The following is a 17421-nucleotide window of genomic DNA, read 5'->3' as shown; positions in this document are numbered from 1 at the left end:
CCCCGCGACCCCGCCCCCGCCCCGCCCCGCCCCGGCCCCGCCGGCGTCCCGTGGACCCCGGACCTGCCCCGAGAGCGCACCCCGCGCCGGCTCCGCAGGGACACGCCCCGAGCGCGCCGCCCCCGCCCCCGGTGCACACTTCTGTGCCCCTGCGGGCTCCCCTCGTCCGCGTTCACGCCAACCCGCGCTCAGGCGGACCCCGGCCCCTCCCGCAGAGCGTCCTGCACGACCCGGAGCAGGTGCCCCGCGTGGGACAGCTGGCTGGCAGCTCACAGCCCACTCCTTCATAGACTCTACCCCCCCAGGCTGGGTGCGGAGCTGCGGGGACCCGACGCCGTGGCTTAGGGCTGGGTGTGGGAGATGTGGGGGGCCGTGCAGCGCTGCTTACGGGTACCCAGCTTTCTCTTAAGGATTGCGAACAGGTCCTCAAATTAGGCTGTGGTCATGGCTGCCCCAAGTCACTATTTGAAACGTTTTTTTCATTACATACTGCAAGTGGGTGAATTGTGTATCAGTAACGCTCATTTTAAGAAAGAATCCAAGAGGCCTACAGTCAAGGGGAAGTCACACACGGCTCTTGTCACCACGTGGACGCACTGGGGGGGGGGGGGTCTCGGGGAAGCAAGCAGCAGAGCAGCAGCAGGGTCCTGGCTCGGTGAGCCTGGGGTAGGAGGGAGGATATGCACTTCAGGAGGGAGAACCTAGGTTCAGAGCACGCAGTTTTGTAAATATGAGGCATGAGACACTTCTGAAAATGTTCAACCCAGCTAGTAATTAAATTAAAAATTATCTTAAAAAGCAAGTGAAAATAAGGCAGAGCCCATAGAGTGGGTATTTTCTGTTCTGAACAGAAACCCTCCAATGCTGCAGCAAGACAAGCCCATGAAGGAGGGCGGTTGGGACAAAGACTGAGACGATGAAGGGCTTTAGGGAACAGCTCCCCTGCCCACCTGCTCTGCCCTGCCCCTTGGAAAAGCCCAGGTCCCGGAGGGCCTGCTCCCACTGTCACCAGCGCCTTGGTCTTCCTTCTGCTCAAGAGGCCCACCGTGCCCCGGGTGTAAAGTCCGGAACCAGAAACGCCCTCGCCGGCGGCTGCCGTAGAAATACTCAGGATGTGTTCCCATGTAGTACATGATGTTTCATCCAAAAGATTACCCACCCCTGTGTTTTGAAAAGCTGTGTATTTATACACACAAAACAATCTGGGAAGGTAAACAACAAAGTGTTCACAGCAGCTGGCTCTAGGCAGTGGGATTTTTAGTGTTTCTGATTCTCCTCCTTTTGCTTACTATGGTTATCTAACTTTTCCAGATAATCCATGTTGTTTCTGTCATATGAGAATTAATTTTAATTAAAACAAAAATTCTTTTCATTAGGCCTTTTTCTTCCCCCTGCAGGAACTACTGAGAGAAAAGTAAGGGTTCAGGTTTGAACAATTTGCTCCAACAAAATAGTTTACAATTAAACAGGTAACAACCATGCCAGGTTAGAGAAAGGACGGCTTAGTTCTTTGCTCCTGCTGGGATAAAAATGTAGCCTGAACTACAATTAGGTCAATTTTTCCAAACCTTGATCTGTCTTTAAATAATGAACATACTTGCATCAGTTTTATTTCCCTACTGAGCCCAGACACTGCCGGACGGAGAGTACTCCCTCACAGAGACCCTTCTGGAAGCCAGCACACTGGCAGGCATCCAGCAGCCTTCAAACACACCAATGAAAGAAACCTCCAGGTAATTTTGGGACCAATGACATGCCAAGATAAAACCTTCCACTAGGGGACGCCTGGGTGGCTCAGTTGGTTGGGCGGCTGCCTTCAGCTCAGGTCATGATCCCAGCGTCCTGGGATCGAGTCCCACATCGGGCTCCTTGCTCGGTGGGGAGCCTGCTTCTCCCTCTGCCTCTGCCTACCACTCTGTCTGCCTCTGCTCCTGCTCTCTCTCTCTAACAAATAAATAAATTAAATCTTTAAAAAAAAAAAAAAAAAAAAACTTCCACTAGAAGCGTAAGTAAACAAAATCCTCCTTTAGTGCATCTTGTATTTAATTAAAAACCAAGCTGTTTCTTACTTACTACTTGAAAAGGCTATCATTTAGATGCCCAAAAATACTGTCTGCAATTTGTCAAAACAAATACTTATCAGGGGCACCTGGGTGGCTTAGTCGTTGGGCGTCTGCCTTCGGTTCCGGTCCTGATCCCAGGATCCTGGGATCAGCCCGCATCTGGCTCCCTACTACGCGGGAAGCCTGCTTCCCCGTCTCCCACTCCCACTGCTTGTGTTCCCTCTCTGTCTCTGTCAAATAAATGAATAAAATCCTTTTTTTAAAAAAATCACCAAAAAAAAAGGAAAAATAAAAAGAAATACTTATCAGTCTTATTCTATTCAGAAAATCTGGTGACCTTTTTCTGTCACCAGAAAACTGTTAAACCTAAAATTCTGTAGAGCTGATGAAGTTCATTATTTCCAGCATCCTTCGTAAACTCCACAATTTACATTCAGATTTCTTCCCTCAGTTCCAACTCTGGAAAAACAGAACAAAGGAACTGGAAAGGACTAAAAGTCTCCCCCTCTATTTTTCTAAAATGAAACGCAAACAAGGGGAGGGGATCGGCTTGATTCCACATTACCAAATTAAAATGTACTGTCAATTAGTTTGTAAAACAATTTCTACGCACTACAGTACACTGCAAATCGGAAGGTTAACTCTTTCGCCAGCTGTTCCGTCCCCGAAAACAAAAGACCCGCGAACTGGATCCGGGGATCACGAGTGTCACGAGCACCGCTTCGGAAACGCGATCGCGCCGTAGAAAGACACACCACAAATTCAAAAGCGCACGACGCAACCGAGGCTTCTCCCGAGCATCTGGAAACGCCATGTCCTCTGGACGTATCCGCTGGGTATCAGTGTCCGGCCGAGAGCCGGCCCCGACAGGATGGCCTTCCGCTCCGCCTTCCACGCGGGTCAGCGTGGCCCGGTGCGCCGAGTTCTTCACTCCGCTGACGCGCGCAACCGCGGCAGAATCGCCAAACCCGATGGCCAAAGCGTCGGGGCGGCGGCCTGTGCTCTCGCCGCCAGCCACGCGTCCCCCGCTGTCCCCGCGCCGCCAGCCCGCTAAGTCCTCGCCTGGTGGGCAGCCCGAGCTCCGGGCTCCTGCGAACCCTCGCCGGGCTCCGCCTCCTCTTCCCCGAACACCTGTTTCAGCCACCGGTCCGCGCCGGTCTCCTGCCGCAGGAAGCACCAGAAGACCAGAGCCATGAGAGAGAGGCTGAAGGGCAACACCCTCCACCAGGCCCGCTGCTGCTCCTTCCCCAGGGAATGCTGCACCGTCCAGCGGGACGGGTGGGCTCGGCTGGAGGAAAAGTGAATGGGACGGTCAGGGTCGTCCTCTTCCTCGGCCGCGGGCGGGGCCTGCGCTCGGCCACTCGGCGGCGGCTGGGCGCGCGAAGTCCAGCGCACGAACCTCAGCGTCCGGACGGCCCTGCAAGAGAGACAGCTGTGAGCGCGCCCGCCCGTCGCCCCCGCCCTCGGCCGATCCAAGAAGCTGCACAGCTCACCCGGCCGCCGGCGCACACAGGACGCCGCGCATCGCGACCCGGCCTCCACGCTCGGCGCCGTGGCGCATCGGGTTGGCGTCACTTCCGACGCGCGAAACCGGAAGCCGGACGCCGTTCGAGGCCTCTGTTCACGACTATAGAACGTGGGTCCGGTCGCGCGACGGAAATAACGCGCACTCTCGGGCGGCCTCTTCCGTCGCAGCCAGCCACCCACGCCAGGCCGCAAGGGCGTGCCGGGAACTGTAGTTCGCTACCAGCCCGAAGAGGAAGGAGCCGAGAGGTCCCTGAGTGCAGGGGCGGGTTGGAGCGAGATCGTGGCACTGGCCCCCGCGCACCCCGCACCCTTCCTGCCGTGCAGGCGCAGCCCCGGGATTCGTGCGGCTGCGCGACCGCAGGCCCTCGCCCACGTCCTGGCGCTGTGCGTTGCCCTGTGCAGCGTACGCAGAGCTGTCTCTAGACCCAGACCTCTCTGCGGGGCGGCGTTTCCGCGCAGGGCTCGGCCTCGGGGCCGCGATCCCGCAGCCGGCGCCGCAGGGCACGCGCACGGCACTCCCCGGGCGTCGGGCCTGCTCGCCGAGGGCCAGCGGGACCCCGTGCGCACGTACGCTGCCCTCCTGGGTCACCCTTCCGAGTCAGGCGGGGGGCGCCCTTCGGGCTGCCCTGGGGCTCCCTGCTCGGCCCTATAGGGACGCTGCTGGAGCTTTTGTCCTCAGTGTCAAAACCGGGCCTGGTTTGCTGATCTTTCCCGTCAGAGGGTCACGGAGGGTGTGCAGGCATCCTCACAGACGTTGTGGGGGTGCGTGTAGGGGCGCTGGGGACTGCGTGACACAGTCAGATGGCGAGGCCGCCCTGTGGACGGTGACAAGCTGCCTCCCCAACCCGGCGTCTTTGCCTCTGGACTGCTCCTTCCTGCACCCGCTTCCGGCAGAGACACCAGACCCCGCGCGGGTCTCCGCCCCGCCCCTCCGGGGACTCTCCAGACACTAGGGCGGGGGTGGCGGGCTGGAGACGGTCCCCACGCAACAGCACCTGCGGGTCCCCCCCAGCCTAGGAAGCCCTGGCGCGCGGCGGCAGCTCAGCTCCCAGCCCGGGACCATGTCCAGAGCTGCTGTGTCAACAGAGGCACCTGTGTGTCCGGGTCCTCCTCGTTGGGCCCCACCCCACCTGTTCCACCCTGTCCGTGCAGACTGGCCAGCACGAACCCTCTAACACACGAAGGAAATACGAAGTTTTATTCAAACCGAGAGCCGCCCGGGAGACAGGTCTTCACGGGGAGAGAGTTCTGGAGAAATGAACTGTTTTCGCAGAGTCAGAGAGTTCTTTACAGCTTTTAAGAGCTCAGAAGGGTATCGATTAGCGTATATGCTAATCGCTGTGCGTTTAGGATTACGAGGTTTAACTTCAAGGAAGGCAGCAGGAGTGTGTCTGACATCTCAAAGGCAAGGGGGTTTTCCCTTAGGATGCTCACTCAGGAGCCAGACATACAATGTGTTGTGTGGCAGGCCCTTAAGTCCGGCTTTTGGTTTAAAGATAGTTTATGTACCGCCATCCTGATAGAGAAATCTAAAATGACTTCCCTTGTATATCAGACCTTCGGAGAGCTTTCCTCTCCTCTACCTCAGAACCCCACCTGAAATCACTGCCTAACCAACTCACCCACAGGCAAGCCCAGGAGCCCCCGCTGCAGATTGGTGGAAGGGATTCATACTGTGAGAGAATGGGCTGGAATCATCCTGGTGTGTAGCCTGGAGGACTTCCTGGAGGAGATGGAAATTAAAGCCCTCTGAGGTTGGAGGTGGAGCTGCTCAGTGGAAGGTCTGGAGAGGATTCTCTCCCTCCCTCTCCTTCTGCCCCTCCCCTGCTTGTGCACGCCCATGCTTGCTCTCTCAAGCTCACACTCTCTCCCTCTCTCTAATAAATACGTAAGTCTTTTTAAAAAGGGGGGAGGTGCCTGGGTAGCTCAGTCGTTAAGCATCTGCCTTAACGGGTCACAATCCCAGGATCCTGGGATCGAGCCCCATATCGGGCTCCCTGCTCGGCACGAAGCCTGATTCTACCTCTCCCACTCCCCCTGCTTGTGTTCGCTGTCTAGCTGTGTCTCTTGTCAAATAAATAAAATTTTAAAATCTTAAAAAAAAAAAAAAAAGCAAATCCATGTGTCCAAATGACGACTCCTCTGTCCCCAATTCCTGCTGCCACTTGGTCTCCACTGATCGTGAAAATGCTATGCAAAAACACAGGTCCTGCAGAGTCCTTCTTTTTTTTTTTTTTTTTTTAAGATTTTATTTATTTACCTAACTGAGAGAGCAAGCATGGGGTGGGGGGAAATGGGGTGAGATTGGGGAGGGGTGGGGGGGAGAAGAAGAAGCAGACTCCCGGCTGAGCAAGAAGACAGTTTCAGAACTCCATCCCAGGACCCCAGGGTTGTGACCTGAGCCAAGGGCCAGAGCTTAACTGACTGAGCCTCCTGGGTGCCCTGGTCGTGTAGAGTCTTAAGAGGGCAAGAGCCCCTGGCCTTTGGGAGCTGGGACTCATAGCTGGGGTCTCTATTGGACATAAGCATCTTTCCACGCAAGGACAAGTGTGGGTCACGCCACTGCGGGACTGCTTGGGATGAAAGAAGGCCCCGCTGTAATCACATGTGAGCACACACGGTCCAGACACCGCCCAGACCTTGGCAGCCCCACCTCGTCTGCCCTCCTTCTGGGTAAGATGCTCTGGGGTGCCGGACCGGGCTGAACTCTGTCCCCGCAAATTCACATTCACCTGGAACTCAGCACATGACTTTATTTGGAAATAGGGTCTTTGCAGATGTAGATCAAAGTTCACCAGGTTGGGGGGTCTAAATCCAAGGCCTGGTGTCCTCCTAAGAAAAGCAGAAAAGACACAGAGACACATGGGGGAGGCCACGCAGAGAGTCCCCAAGCCACGGAGCACCAAGGACTGCCAGCAACACCAGAAGGAAGAGAGAGAAAGGCCCAGGACAGACCCTCCCCGGGGTGGGGGGGTGAGCCAGCTGACACCCTCACTTCAGACGCTAGCCTCCAGATCGAGAGAAGACTTGCTGTCATATTAAATCACCCAGTGTGTCGTGCTTTGCCCTGGCGGCCCCAGGACGTGGTCGCAGAGCTTCCTGCTTCCTACCAGCCAGCACCCCAGAGCCGAGCCCCTCACCCGACCCTGTCCATGACCCACAGCCCTTTCCAAGGCTCTCCCCCAGAGGCAGCCACATCCCCCGCCCCAACCCCAGCACTCCCCACCCAGGGCGCTGGATGACAGGTGCTGGAGCCTGAGCCTGCAGTGCTGCCTGCTCTGGTCTGAGTCCCCTCCCCCACACCCTCAGGGCATAAACTGACACCTCGGCCTTCATTATCTCAAAGCACACAGAAGAACCTCTCGGGGTCTAATGTCTCCCTAATGGGCAGGGCTGGTTCACCTGAGAGCTGACATATTGGGGCTATTGATTTTCCCCAGGAAGATCAATACGGGGTGCGTGGGGACAAGCAGGTCCGCGCCTTCGCCTTCCAATGAGCAGAGACTCTTTCCAGGGACAGAGGCCTGATCATGGAGCAGGGGCTGGCGGGGGCAGCAAGGGCGTAGAGCTCTGTAAGGCCTACCACACCAGAGCTGGCTGGGAGCAGGTGCTCGGACATGTTCTGGGGCCCGAGCCCGAGTGCATCAGTTCCAGGCCCACTGCAGTGGTCCCAATGGGAGCAGGGGGCTTGGGACACCTATGTTACTTGGCCTGGCCCTGGCTACCCAACACCTAGCTGGACTTGGGTACGCAGTGGTTCTGAGAAAGTGCGTCTCCACCAACCCAGCCTTGCCAGTAACAAAAGCCAGAGTCCAACCTCTAGTCGCTGGACTCCCAGTTCCTCCTGAACGTGGCTCAGAAGCAGGAGTGGCAAGGACAGGGGTAATTCACCACACCCTACTAAGACCTCAGATCTGATTCTTCAGTCCCTCTCATGTTTGTCTCCCACCTTCACACTCTCGGGCTGTGCTTTGTGGGACCCTAGCATTGACTGCTGAGGCTAGTGCAGTGATGTGACATGTCCACAGTCCCTAGGGATTGGGGTGCGGACGTCTGTGGGGTCCCCTAAACACAGGGTGCCAGCTCCTCGTTGCTGAGGCCTTTCCAGGCTGTCTCCTCTGCGGAGACACCTGCTCTTCGCACAGATGGCCAGGTGAGCTCCTGGTCCCATCCAGTGCCCAGCAGATGATGACCTTCCTGAAGCCCGTCCTCTGGACACACGGAGGTAGGGGGGAATGCTCTCGTTGGCAGGGGACGGGAGAAGCACCCCCACTCTGCCTAGCCCGGACAGGGCACCGAGGAGGGCTGGAGACTGAGCCCAAAGGCCCTCCTGGAGCCGCCACTCATACTGCACCCGCTTCGGGTCCTCGGGGCCACACCTGCCCCAGCCCACCCGCTTCCCAGGTCCTGGCCCTAGTCCTTCCCGAGGAGCAGCAGGGGGTGCTGTGGTCGCAGTCCCCGCACCTGTGGGGCCCCTCCCTGGGATCCCGGCTAGCAGGGCTGAGGCTCACTGTGCTGGGTCTGAGGGAACACCAGCTGCTGGGGAGGGCCACTCCCTCGGCCAGAGCCTGGACAACAGTGTCACCGAACCCAGAGTCTCGGGGCAGAACTGTGGCTGTGCCTGAGGTCGGTTTCTGGGAACCGGGGTCCAAGTGCAGACTGAACTCATGAGACAGCTTACTTGTGTCCTGGACGCGCCCTGGGACATGGGGAAGGGGCCGTGACAATCCAGGAACCACGAACCACAGGCATAGGGAGGCCTGGCGTACCACACACGCCTGCACTCTCTCTGCAAGGCCCCGGCCCAGGCAGACAACCTGCTTGGGAGAGATAGGCGGCTCCAAGGACCCACCCACGGCAAGTTACCAGCCTGGCCGGGGCCACACGCTTCATTCCCTGTCACTTCCCCACAGCCGGGTGTCCTATGACTCCTCCATTGGGCCCTCCAAATGCCCAAGAAATGCCTGCAGCAATGCCCCCATGGCCCCCGGTTGCAGGAAAGGCCCACCCCCGTCTGTGCCCACAGCTCACGTAATGGAGGGTCACTAGGTAGGAGAGGTGCTGTCTCCTCTCTGAAGGGAGCAGAGACTGGAGCCAAGGCCAAAGGCCCAGGGAGGACTGTGAAGGCATCCCCAGAAGGGTGAGCCCCCATTGGTGGGAAGAAGATCGGGGACCAGGGACCTGCCAAGCAGGGAGGGGGCTGCCGTCCTGCCCTCAGAACCTGGCTGGCCCACAGGCAGCGGTGGCTTCAAGCCAAGGCCAACGGGTCTCTGGAGACCCCCAGCTGGGAGCGAGGCAGCTAGCAGGGGCCACGTGCGCTGAATGGCTGTCCCCCAAACTTCGTCTGCCGGAACCTCGGGGTGGACTCTCCTGCGGAAACGCGTGTCTGCAGCTGCAGTCGTGAATACCAAGTCGGACTGGATCCCAGTGGGCCCTGAGTCCAATGATGGGTGTCCTTGGGGGAAAGAAAGTGGGACCCAGACTCCCATGGGACTGCCGTGCACAAATGGAGGCAGAGGTTAGGGTGACCCATCTGCAGCCAAGGAGCCCCACTGCGGACACTGGGAAGGAAGCATGGGTTTTCCCCTGGACGACACCCCTTTGCTGCTCCTGGACCCCCCGTTTGGGTGATTGGCTACTGTGTCTCCAGGACGGTCAGGCAGCCTCAGGCGGCACCGCCTGGGGTCCTGGGATGGTGTTGGCTGTAACTCAGTGTGTGTGTGTGGGAGATGCTCATGGGGAGGTCCCCAGGTGGGCTCTGCGGTGGGGGGCGGGGGCAGTGGCGTGGGACCAGTTTGGACCCTGGGGGTGAGGCCCTGTGTTGGGGGTGCAGGGGCTGAATCGGGTTGGTTGCAAACACACTGGCAACTCTGGGATGGCTGGGACCTGTCACAGTGCCCCGGAGGGCCCGGTGCTTCGATGGGGCCCGCTGCATAGGATCCCACCACCTGGGCCCTGGCCGGGGGTCCCCCAGCCTCCTGTTTCAGGCCTGCCTGGCTCCGCCCGCCAGCGAGGAGCACCATTTACCCAGAGAACCACAGAAGCAGGATGTCCTCTAGAGGAGCCTACTCCAGAAGTCAAAATAGCATGAAATTTAATTTTCCGCCTATTTGACAAGGCTTGGTCCGGGTCCCAATCAGTGGCGGAGATAAGGGTCCTCGGCCCCGGGTGTGAGCCAGCTGGGCCCGCGGCAAACACTCCACGGTCCCCGGGCAGGTTGAGGCTCCCCCCGCGGGGCCCTGGTTGCTGGGCGCTAAAGCAAACGGGCTCTATTTGCCCAGTCTGCGATGACAATGCAGTCGCCAAATATTTGCCAGCCCGGCCGGCCGAGGAGCCCAGCTATAAATGCTTGAGCCCAGGTGCAGGTGGGCCTGCCCCGCGGGAGCTGCAGGCCTCGGCAGGTAGGAGCCCGACTGGGGGGCGGGCAGGAAAGGTGCTGGCATTGGCCGCGGGGACCTGGCCACCTCCCTTCTTCTGGAAGGCGCTGTGCCTTTGGGCCAGGTGGGCTATGGGACCACCCACCCACCAGGAGGACAAGAGGCGGGGCTGGAGAAGGAGGGCACCCACGTCGGCTTCCCCACAGCCCAGTGCTGGGCCCAGGGTGTCCCCGGCAGGGAAGAGCCCCTCCCCATCTTGTGAGCGAGAGCCAGAGCCCAGTGCGGATGGACGGCTGTAGGCAGAAGAGTGAGCCTGCCGGGGTGGGGGTTCTGACAAGCAGCAAGCCCCCCTCTCCTTCACACCACTTTCCCTTTCTTCCCGTCCTGCCAGGAGGCAGAAAGGCCCTCCCGGCTGCAAGCTGGCCCCCCGCTCCCTCGCACTCGTCCTCGGGGCCCAGAGCACGCCAACACTCAGAGGCAGCCCCGTCTGGCCTCAGACCAGCCCTGTCTCTGTCAGCTCCCCAAATCCCACCCCGCCCACCCTGCCCTGAGCGCCAGGCCCACACAGCTTCCCTGCTTCCTGCTAACCCGCCCAACTCTCCAAACCCCAGGGGCCCGGGGCTCTCACCAGCAGCCCTGCTGGATCCATAGCATCAGACCGTGCAGGGGGGTGGGGGGAAACAGCACCCAGCTTGGGGCCGGGGCCCTCCACCCGTGAGACCCCCGAAGCCAAAGGGGCTGTGGGATCTGGACCCAGAGCGCTGACTGGGGCAGCCAGGCCCTGCTCCCAGGGTGCCCCTGGCCGGCACCTGAGCAGATGCCCCGGTGGGCCGGCCTGTTGCTCCGGAACCGCCTCTGCGCCCCCAACGCCCATGGCCCTAGTCTTTCCACACATCCCTGGCTTCTGATCGTGGCCCCTGCTCCAGGCTCAGCGGTGGCCACACAGGCCTGGGGACCTGAAGGCTCACCTGTCTGCCCTCTGCCTCCCTCCCCAGCCACAGCTGCTGCCCTGGAGACGCGGGCTCGAGGAGATGGCCGCGGGCGTGATCCGGCCTCTGTGCGACTTCCAGCTGCCCCTGGCAGCCCGCCGGCCCTTCCTGCCCTCAGACCCGGAGCCCCAGGAGACCTCCGAGGACGAGGAGGAGGAGGAGGAGGAGGAGGAGGACGTGCCAGAGGCTGCGGGGCTGGGCGGTAGGAGCCCAGGCCCCCTGGCCTCGGGCTGGGCCCCAGAAGCAGCTCCTCGGGGCCCCAGCAGCCCAGAAACACCCCTGCGGCTGCTGCGGTTCTCCGAGCTCATCAGCGGCGACATCCAGCGGTATTTCGGCCGCAAGGACGGGGGGCAGGACCCTGACGCCGGTGACGTCCACGCAGACGACCTCCAGTGCTCTGACCCAGCACGCCCGGCTCCGGCTGGGCCCCCAGACAGCGATGAGGCTGCGCAGCCCGGAGTGCTCTCCCCCAGGGGTCCCGAGGGGCAGGCTCGCGGGCTGGGGCCGCTGGCCGAGCTCTTCGACTACGGGCTGCGGCAGTACCCAGTGCTTGGGGCCCCGGCCGGCAGGCGGCTCCGGCTGGAGCGCAAGTATGGCCACATTGTCCCCATGGCCCAGAGGAAGCTGCCGCTCTCCTTTTGGGAGGAGCCGGCCCTGGGCCCCCTGGGCCTGCTCCACCCTGGCACACCTGACTTCAGCGACCTGCTGGCCAGCTGGTCGGTGGAGACTGGCCCCGAGATACCCGGGGGAGGGGCCCCCCAGGCCCTGGACGGGGTGCCGCTGGCCGAGGCCTAGTGAGCGGGTCAGGGTCCGTGGGGCACCAGGGGCAGCAGGCACTGCCTTTCCTTCAGGGGCGCAGCCTGTCACTGCTCTCTCTGCTGGAGCCCCAGGGGCCGTCCCACCAAGGTGGCCGGCCACCAGCAGGACAAGCCAGCTCAGGGAGGGATGTCCCAGGCCTGGGGAGGCTAGGCCAGGCTCCTCCTGGGGCCTGGAGCTGCCACCACCAGAGGACCCCTGCGCAGGGAACAGGCGGGAGACACCATCTCAGACAGCCTGGCCCTTAGCCCTCGGAGCTCTGCCCCTGGGATGGGAGGGCAGGTGGGCTCAGGTGGTTTGCACACTGTGCCCCACTCTGGGTGAGGCCCACTGGCCCCACCAGACCTGCCCTGAGGTCTCAGGTCGGCAGCCGCCCGCCTGGCTGGTCCTGAGGCTGCCCCTCCCTCAGGCCCCACAGCAGGTGGCAGGACCAGCTCCCGTGGGATGAGCAACGGTGTTCTTGGAGGCAGGAGGAAGGGGCACTATGCGAGTGTGTGAGCAAACACACAGTTTGCTCCCTATGGTAGGGCAGACGGAGCTGCTTTCCAGGTTCGCCACCTCAGTGTGAAGGGCTTGGCCAGCCACCGAGGGCCAGGGGCCAAGACCCCAAGCCTGGGCCAACTGGCCCTCCACAGGGCCTACCAGGAGCAGGCAGGGCTCCGGAACTCTGCGGCTGTGGGCAGGACAGCCTGAGACGGTGGCGGGCCTGCAGCTCGGCTGGGCCTCAGACAGGGGAACGGACCCTCCTGGGAAGGAGCTCAGACTCAGGTCCACAGGAGCTGGCACCTTTATTTCTGGGCAAGGGGCAAGGACATGAGCTGGTGGGAAGGCTCCTGGCGGAAGGACTTCTCCAGGAATGCGCTTGGCCTCCGCTGGGCCACCAGGTTCAGGAGGACCGCCTTCCACTGCAGCCACCTGCCCAGGAAACGCGGCTCAGGTCCGCTGGCCTTGGGGCCTCCCAGGACCACCCCAGACCCGGAGGAGTCTCCAGACAGCAGCTCCCCGTAGCCCACCTCACGGCCTGATACACGCCCCAGCGGTTCACAGGGACCACCTCTCCAGCAGCCGTGTCCTTGACGAAGGACTGCTGCTTCCCCAGGGCCGCGAGGACCCTTCTGCTGCCCAGCGTCAGGGCCCAGGGGCCCTCCTCACTCCGTAGACGAAGGATGCTCTCACGCAGGCTGGCCGTCTCCTCCATGCGCTGCGGACAAGGGCGTGTGAGGAGCAGCTGCTGCGGGAACCCAGGCATCCGGCCCTCGGGGGACAGGACAGCCCTGGATTTCTCTCTGACAAAACAGGGTCTTATCTACCAGGAAACCCTGCTCGGGCCAGACACACAGACATATGGGCATGGGAATGCCCACAGAACCAGGGACCCGGCAAGGAGGGGTAGGGGGCCAGGAGCTCCCCCCAAGTGCAGGGACCACTTCGCACCAGCTTGGTTTCTGTATTAAACTTGAGGTTCTGGATAGTCTTGCTGTCCTGCAAGCTGTTTTCCAGTTTCATTATCTGGTTCTGGAACTGAACGTGGCCCCTGCTCGTGGGCTCGGTTGTGGTATGCTGGCCTGCGTGAGGGCAGCCCCCACCCCAGGCCCCTGCAGCGGGGTCTGGGCCCCTGGGGGTGATCCGGTGGTCCTGGCCAGCACTCAGGCCGGCTCCTTTCACCATGAGGACACCCCCGGCATGTGAGGTGCCAGACAGGTGCCCCACTGCATGCTGGCTCTGTAAGCCACTGAACCTCAGGGTGTCTGGGATCCGGGGCATCCTGGGGCCCCCTCTACTGAGCGGGACAGGCGTGGAGGCCCCCGGGGTACCGTGGCCAGCTTGCCCTGGATCTCGGCGATCTTCCGCCCGGGGTTGCCCTCCCTGAGCAGCTGCACAGACGAGAGCAGAGTGGCCAGTTCCTGCCGCATGGCCCCGACCTCGAACTCTCTGTCAGAACAGGAGGCTCTGGGTGGTAGCCCAGAGGCAAGGGGGAGGGGGAGGGCAGGGGTGCAGGGGTGTGTGCTCCACTTTGCCACCTCTCCAGTGGGACCTGGGGGGTTGCCAGCAGGTGATGGACGGCAAAGCTCGAGGACTGTGCAGGCTGCCCCGGGGTGGGGGCTGAGCCCAGAGCTAGGGGAGCCGCAGCTTCCCTCCTGCCGTCCGGCGGATGTGGCCTCACCTGGCTCGCCCCTCCGCTGAGATCTTGAGGTCCGAGTCACTCTTGTGCAGGACGCACTTGTCAGAGACGACCTCTATCTGCAACGCACGCAGGGTGGGTGGGTAGCCCAGGAGCTGGTGGGCTGGGGAGCCGCGCCCCCAGCCCTCACCTACCTGGTGGGGCAGGCTGTCCACTCGCTCCCGCAGCTCCCTCAGCCGTGCCTCGGCCTCCTTCTGACACCGGGCCAGGCCCTCCCGCGATCTCTGCTCCAAGCCTTCCCACTCTCTCTTTGCCTGGAACACAGACACCAGTGAGGGCCAGAGCTGGGGGATGGAGGGGGACGAAGGGGGACAGATCGACGGGGCCCCTGGAGCCAATGGGGCCACCTGGGTAGTCCAGGCTGAGCGGAACCAGGGAGGCCTGGCTTGGCCCCCACCTACCCAGAGTCAGCAGAGATGGGGACAGATGGCCTCCCCCAGCTGCGGGAGGGGGTGACCCCGGGGTCCATCAGTGGAACAACACACAGACTGGGCACGTGCCACATGCGAGCCTTTGTAGGCAACGTCCAGAACAGGCGAATCCCCACAGGCCGGTGGCAGGTTGCGGGTCGCCGGGGGCTGCAGGTGGGAGGGGCTGCTCGCGGCGTGGGGCTTCCTCCGTGGGGACAAGACAGCTGCTCAGCCCCGGATCCACAAGGAGCTGCCACACCCCAGGTTTCACGAGGGTAGACTGCACGGCGTGGGAACTGTGTCGATGACGTCACGACGAAGAAGAGGAAAGAGCCCATGGGCGAGGGCTTGCGGCCCTGCCGTGGAAGCCACTGCGCGCTAGGGCCCCAGTGGGCCTGCCGTGCTCACCTCGCTCAGCCGCAGGCTCAGCGTCCGGTCCTGCAGGTCCAGCCTCCAGCTCAGGGCCATGAAATGGTCGCTCAGGTCCTTCACCTGCTTCCCCAGCTCAGCCAGCGACACCTCCAGAGCCTGGCTCTTCTCTCGGAGCTGCGGGTGGGCAGGGGAGGGTGGGCTGAGTGGGGCTGCCTGGGGTGGCGGCGGCCCTGGGGTCACGGACCCGGCCCCCACCGCCCTCACCAGCTCTAGCGCGCTGTGGGCCTCCTGTCGGGCCAGCTGGCCGGCCTCCAGGCTCTCCTGCAGGAAGGCGGCCAGCTCCCCGGCCCGGGTCTCCTCCAGGTGCCCCTTGCTGTCCCTGGGGGTTGGTGCCAACACAGACTGTCCTTCAGCTGGGTCGGGCCAGCTCTGGAACCATTCGGGAGAACCCCAGGGAGCAGGGGATGGAGAATGATCAGGGAGCCCCCCTGGACGGGGCTGCATCCAATGGTGAGTGCAGAGTCCTCCGCGGGGCGGACGGGAGCCCCTGTCTGAGGACGCTGGGCGCCGGGGACACCCACCAGGCCTTCTGCTCGGCCAGGAGGATCCGGTTCAGCGACATCTGGTTCTGCCGCACAAACTTGGTCAGCTGGATCACGGCTTGGTCCAGGCCCCGGCACTGCTCCAGGAGGCGGCCTTCTTCCTGCTGAGGGGGGAGAGGCAGGCCTGAGCCCCCGCTGCCCCCGTCGCCGCCACCCCCAGCCCTGGACTGCCCACCTGGCGTTGCCCTTGCAGGGCCTGCGCGCGCTCCTCAGCCTGCTCCTGGAGCCTCTGCCACCGGCCGTCCAGCTCTCCCCGCAGGCTGCTCTCCGCCTTCAGCCGGGTGCTCTCTGAGGCCTTCATTCTCTGTGGGGAGACCAGCCCCACCAGCTGTGAGCAGAGAGGGTGCGGGGGTGGGGGGCACGGCCCAGCCGCAGGCCCAGGGCCTCCACCTTCTCCAGGGCCAGGAAGCTCTTCTGCAGGAAGCCACACAGCTTGGCCTCCCTCTTGAGGAAGCGGAGGCTCATCTCCTCGCCGAGCTTGGTCACCTGGGCCTGTGGGAATCAGTGCGGTAGCCGTGGGGTCCGACCATCCTCCTGGCCTCGTCCAGCCCCTGCCCTGCCCGCCCCCGCCCCAGACCCAGGGTGAGCTCGGACTGCTCTGTGTCCTGGCTCGACTGTGTCGACCCCAGGCCATGTCCCCTAATGCCCTGAGCCTCGCAGCACTGCTCCCACCACACCCTCCTTAGGAAGGCAAGGCCCACGTGTCCTCCCCAAGGGCCAGGCAGGGGGCTGTGACGGTCCCACCGGTAAAGCTTGTGGGGACCCAGACCATGGATGGTACTCGCGGTGACCACAGACGCTGCCCTGGGCAGATGGCAGATGCTGCATCGCGTCCCGAGGTGGGAGCCTCCGTCAGGGCAGCCGCGCGCACATGTGCGCCCATGAGCTCGCAGACCCGCACATCAGTGCGCACACGACGTCCTCAGCCCCGGGGCCCACAGCCCCTCCTTCTCCTCCCCTTCCTACTGCATCATGGATTGGAGTGTGTCCAAGCTGTGGTGTCAAGGCCGGGGCTCCAGCTCCCACAGCCACGGGGGTTGCGCCCTGAGCGCCTGCCAGCCCCTCCCATGCTGTGAGGGTGCTCTGCGGAGGGGGTCAGCAGGCCGTTTCTGCAAGGAGCCCGAGGATGTGGGGTCTATGCCCAGTGTCCCAGGGCAGACCCAGAAATGAGCCGGACGTAACAAATGGGTGGGGCCATGTGCCGATCCAGCTTGGCGAACACCGGTGGTGGTCACAGCCTGCTGACCCTGGCCTAGGGGGCGGTGCAGGATGGCTCTGCTCCCTGCCCTTGCCTGGAGCACCAGGAATCCCTGGGCCTGGGGCCTTTGGGAGCTCCTGGTCCCAGTGGGGCACAGTGTCCTGACGAAGCCAAGACACGAGCTCCCCAAAGGGCAGCGGCGAGGGGAAAGCCACCGAAGCTGGGCAGCCGAGCTATGTGGGCAGCAGCTGGGTGCGCTGGGCGGGCCCTGCGGCCCCCGGGCTCTGTTTGCAGAACTAAAGAGGCTGCGTCTCGAGCGGGAGGGGATCCTGCTGCAGCCCGGGGGTGGGGCCGCCCCAGGAATGGCTGAGAAAGGGGCTGCAGGCCTACGACGTTCTGTCTCCAGATCTGGGTGCCGGTCACAGGACGGGGGGGCAAGGACCAGGGGCAGAGACGTCATCAGGGAGCGAACGTCCGTGCTGACAGATGAGCTCCATCTTGGCTCTGCCCACATCAGCAGCTATGGGCCACACACGGCCGTGGGGTCCCTGACACGTGGCTCGTGGGACAGAGGAAACTGAAATGCTGGCTCCCTGCAGACAGAGCCCCCTGCAGCTGGTGGCCACGGACTGGACGGTGCAGGTCCTCGGGAGCACCCCCCACACCCTGGGCTACACCACATGGCCGGGAAGGACGGCTTGCCCGGTCGCCCTGGGCCCAGCCTCCCTCCTGGTACCTGCATCTGGGCCACCTCACGGTCCACCCTGTGGCTGGCGTCCTCCTGGCTCCTCTGTAGGGCGCTGCAGGCCGCTTCCCGGAACTGCTCCTCCCGCTCCAGCTTCCCGGCCAGCTCCGCCAGCCTAGGACAACAGCCGCAGGTCCCAG

General features: G+C 62.5%; 3 protein-coding genes across 3 annotated transcripts in view; 1 reads left to right on the top strand and 2 right to left on the bottom strand.

Annotated features, from left to right (window-relative positions):
- Positions 1-2010: 2010 nt before the first annotated feature.
- On the bottom strand, positions 2011-3666 carry LOC131819715 (ubiquinol-cytochrome-c reductase complex assembly factor 4). Its single transcript, XM_059154999.1, has 2 exons — positions 3557-3666; positions 2011-3480 (listed from the first exon to the last, which is right to left on the bottom strand). The coding sequence occupies exons 1-2, from the start codon at positions 3622-3624 to the stop codon at positions 3114-3116; spliced, it is 435 nt and encodes a 144-aa protein (XP_059010982.1). The 5' UTR covers positions 3625-3666; the 3' UTR covers positions 2011-3113.
- A 6064-nt stretch (positions 3667-9730) lies between these two features.
- PERCC1 (proline and glutamate rich with coiled coil 1) lies at positions 9731-13260 on the top strand. Its single transcript, XM_059154019.1, has 2 exons — positions 9731-9991; positions 10963-13260. Exon 2 carries the CDS (start codon positions 10999-11001, stop codon positions 11749-11751), a length of 753 nt encoding a protein of 250 aa, XP_059010002.1. The 5' UTR covers positions 9731-9991; positions 10963-10998; the 3' UTR covers positions 11752-13260.
- CCDC154 (coiled-coil domain containing 154) overlaps positions 12542-17421 on the bottom strand; it is an 8403-nt gene continuing 3523 nt past the window's right edge. Inside the window, exons 7-18 of the mRNA XM_059155530.1 lie at positions 17273-17396; positions 15729-15830; positions 15514-15642; positions 15318-15442; positions 15001-15115; positions 14773-14910; positions 14089-14208; positions 13937-14013; positions 13587-13704; positions 13207-13293; positions 12786-12973; positions 12542-12687 (exon numbers count right to left, since the gene is read on the bottom strand). Coding sequence (XP_059011513.1) covers positions 12561-12687; positions 12786-12973; positions 13207-13293; positions 13587-13704; positions 13937-14013; positions 14089-14208; positions 14773-14910; positions 15001-15115; positions 15318-15442; positions 15514-15642; positions 15729-15830; positions 17273-17396 — 1450 coding nt within the window. The 3' untranslated portion in view covers positions 12542-12560. The remainder of the gene's footprint in view (positions 12688-12785; positions 12974-13206; positions 13294-13586; positions 13705-13936; positions 14014-14088; positions 14209-14772; positions 14911-15000; positions 15116-15317; positions 15443-15513; positions 15643-15728; positions 15831-17272; positions 17397-17421) is intronic.

The sequence above is a fragment of the Mustela lutreola genome, chromosome 17 (assembly GCF_030435805.1).
Source record: "Mustela lutreola isolate mMusLut2 chromosome 17, mMusLut2.pri, whole genome shotgun sequence".
NCBI classification, from domain to species: domain Eukaryota; kingdom Metazoa; phylum Chordata; class Mammalia; order Carnivora; family Mustelidae; genus Mustela; species Mustela lutreola.
This window is presented reverse-complemented; position numbering and strand designations above follow the sequence as displayed.

What these genes read in the sequence shown, in the direction of transcription:
- LOC131819715 (XM_059154999.1), bottom strand. Translation starts at nt 3,624, where the DNA reads ATGCGCCACGGCGCCGAGCGTGGAGGCCGGGTCGCGATGCGCGGCGTC. An exon ending in CTGTGTGCGCCGGCGGCCGG is followed by an intron (nt 3,481 to 3,556) that starts GTGAGCTGTGCA and finishes TCTCTCTTGCAG; the next exon opens with GGCCGTCCGGACGCTGAGGT.
- PERCC1 (XM_059154019.1), top strand. Translation starts at nt 10,999, where the DNA reads ATGGCCGCGGGCGTGATCCGGCCTCTGTGCGACTTCCAGCTGCCCCTG.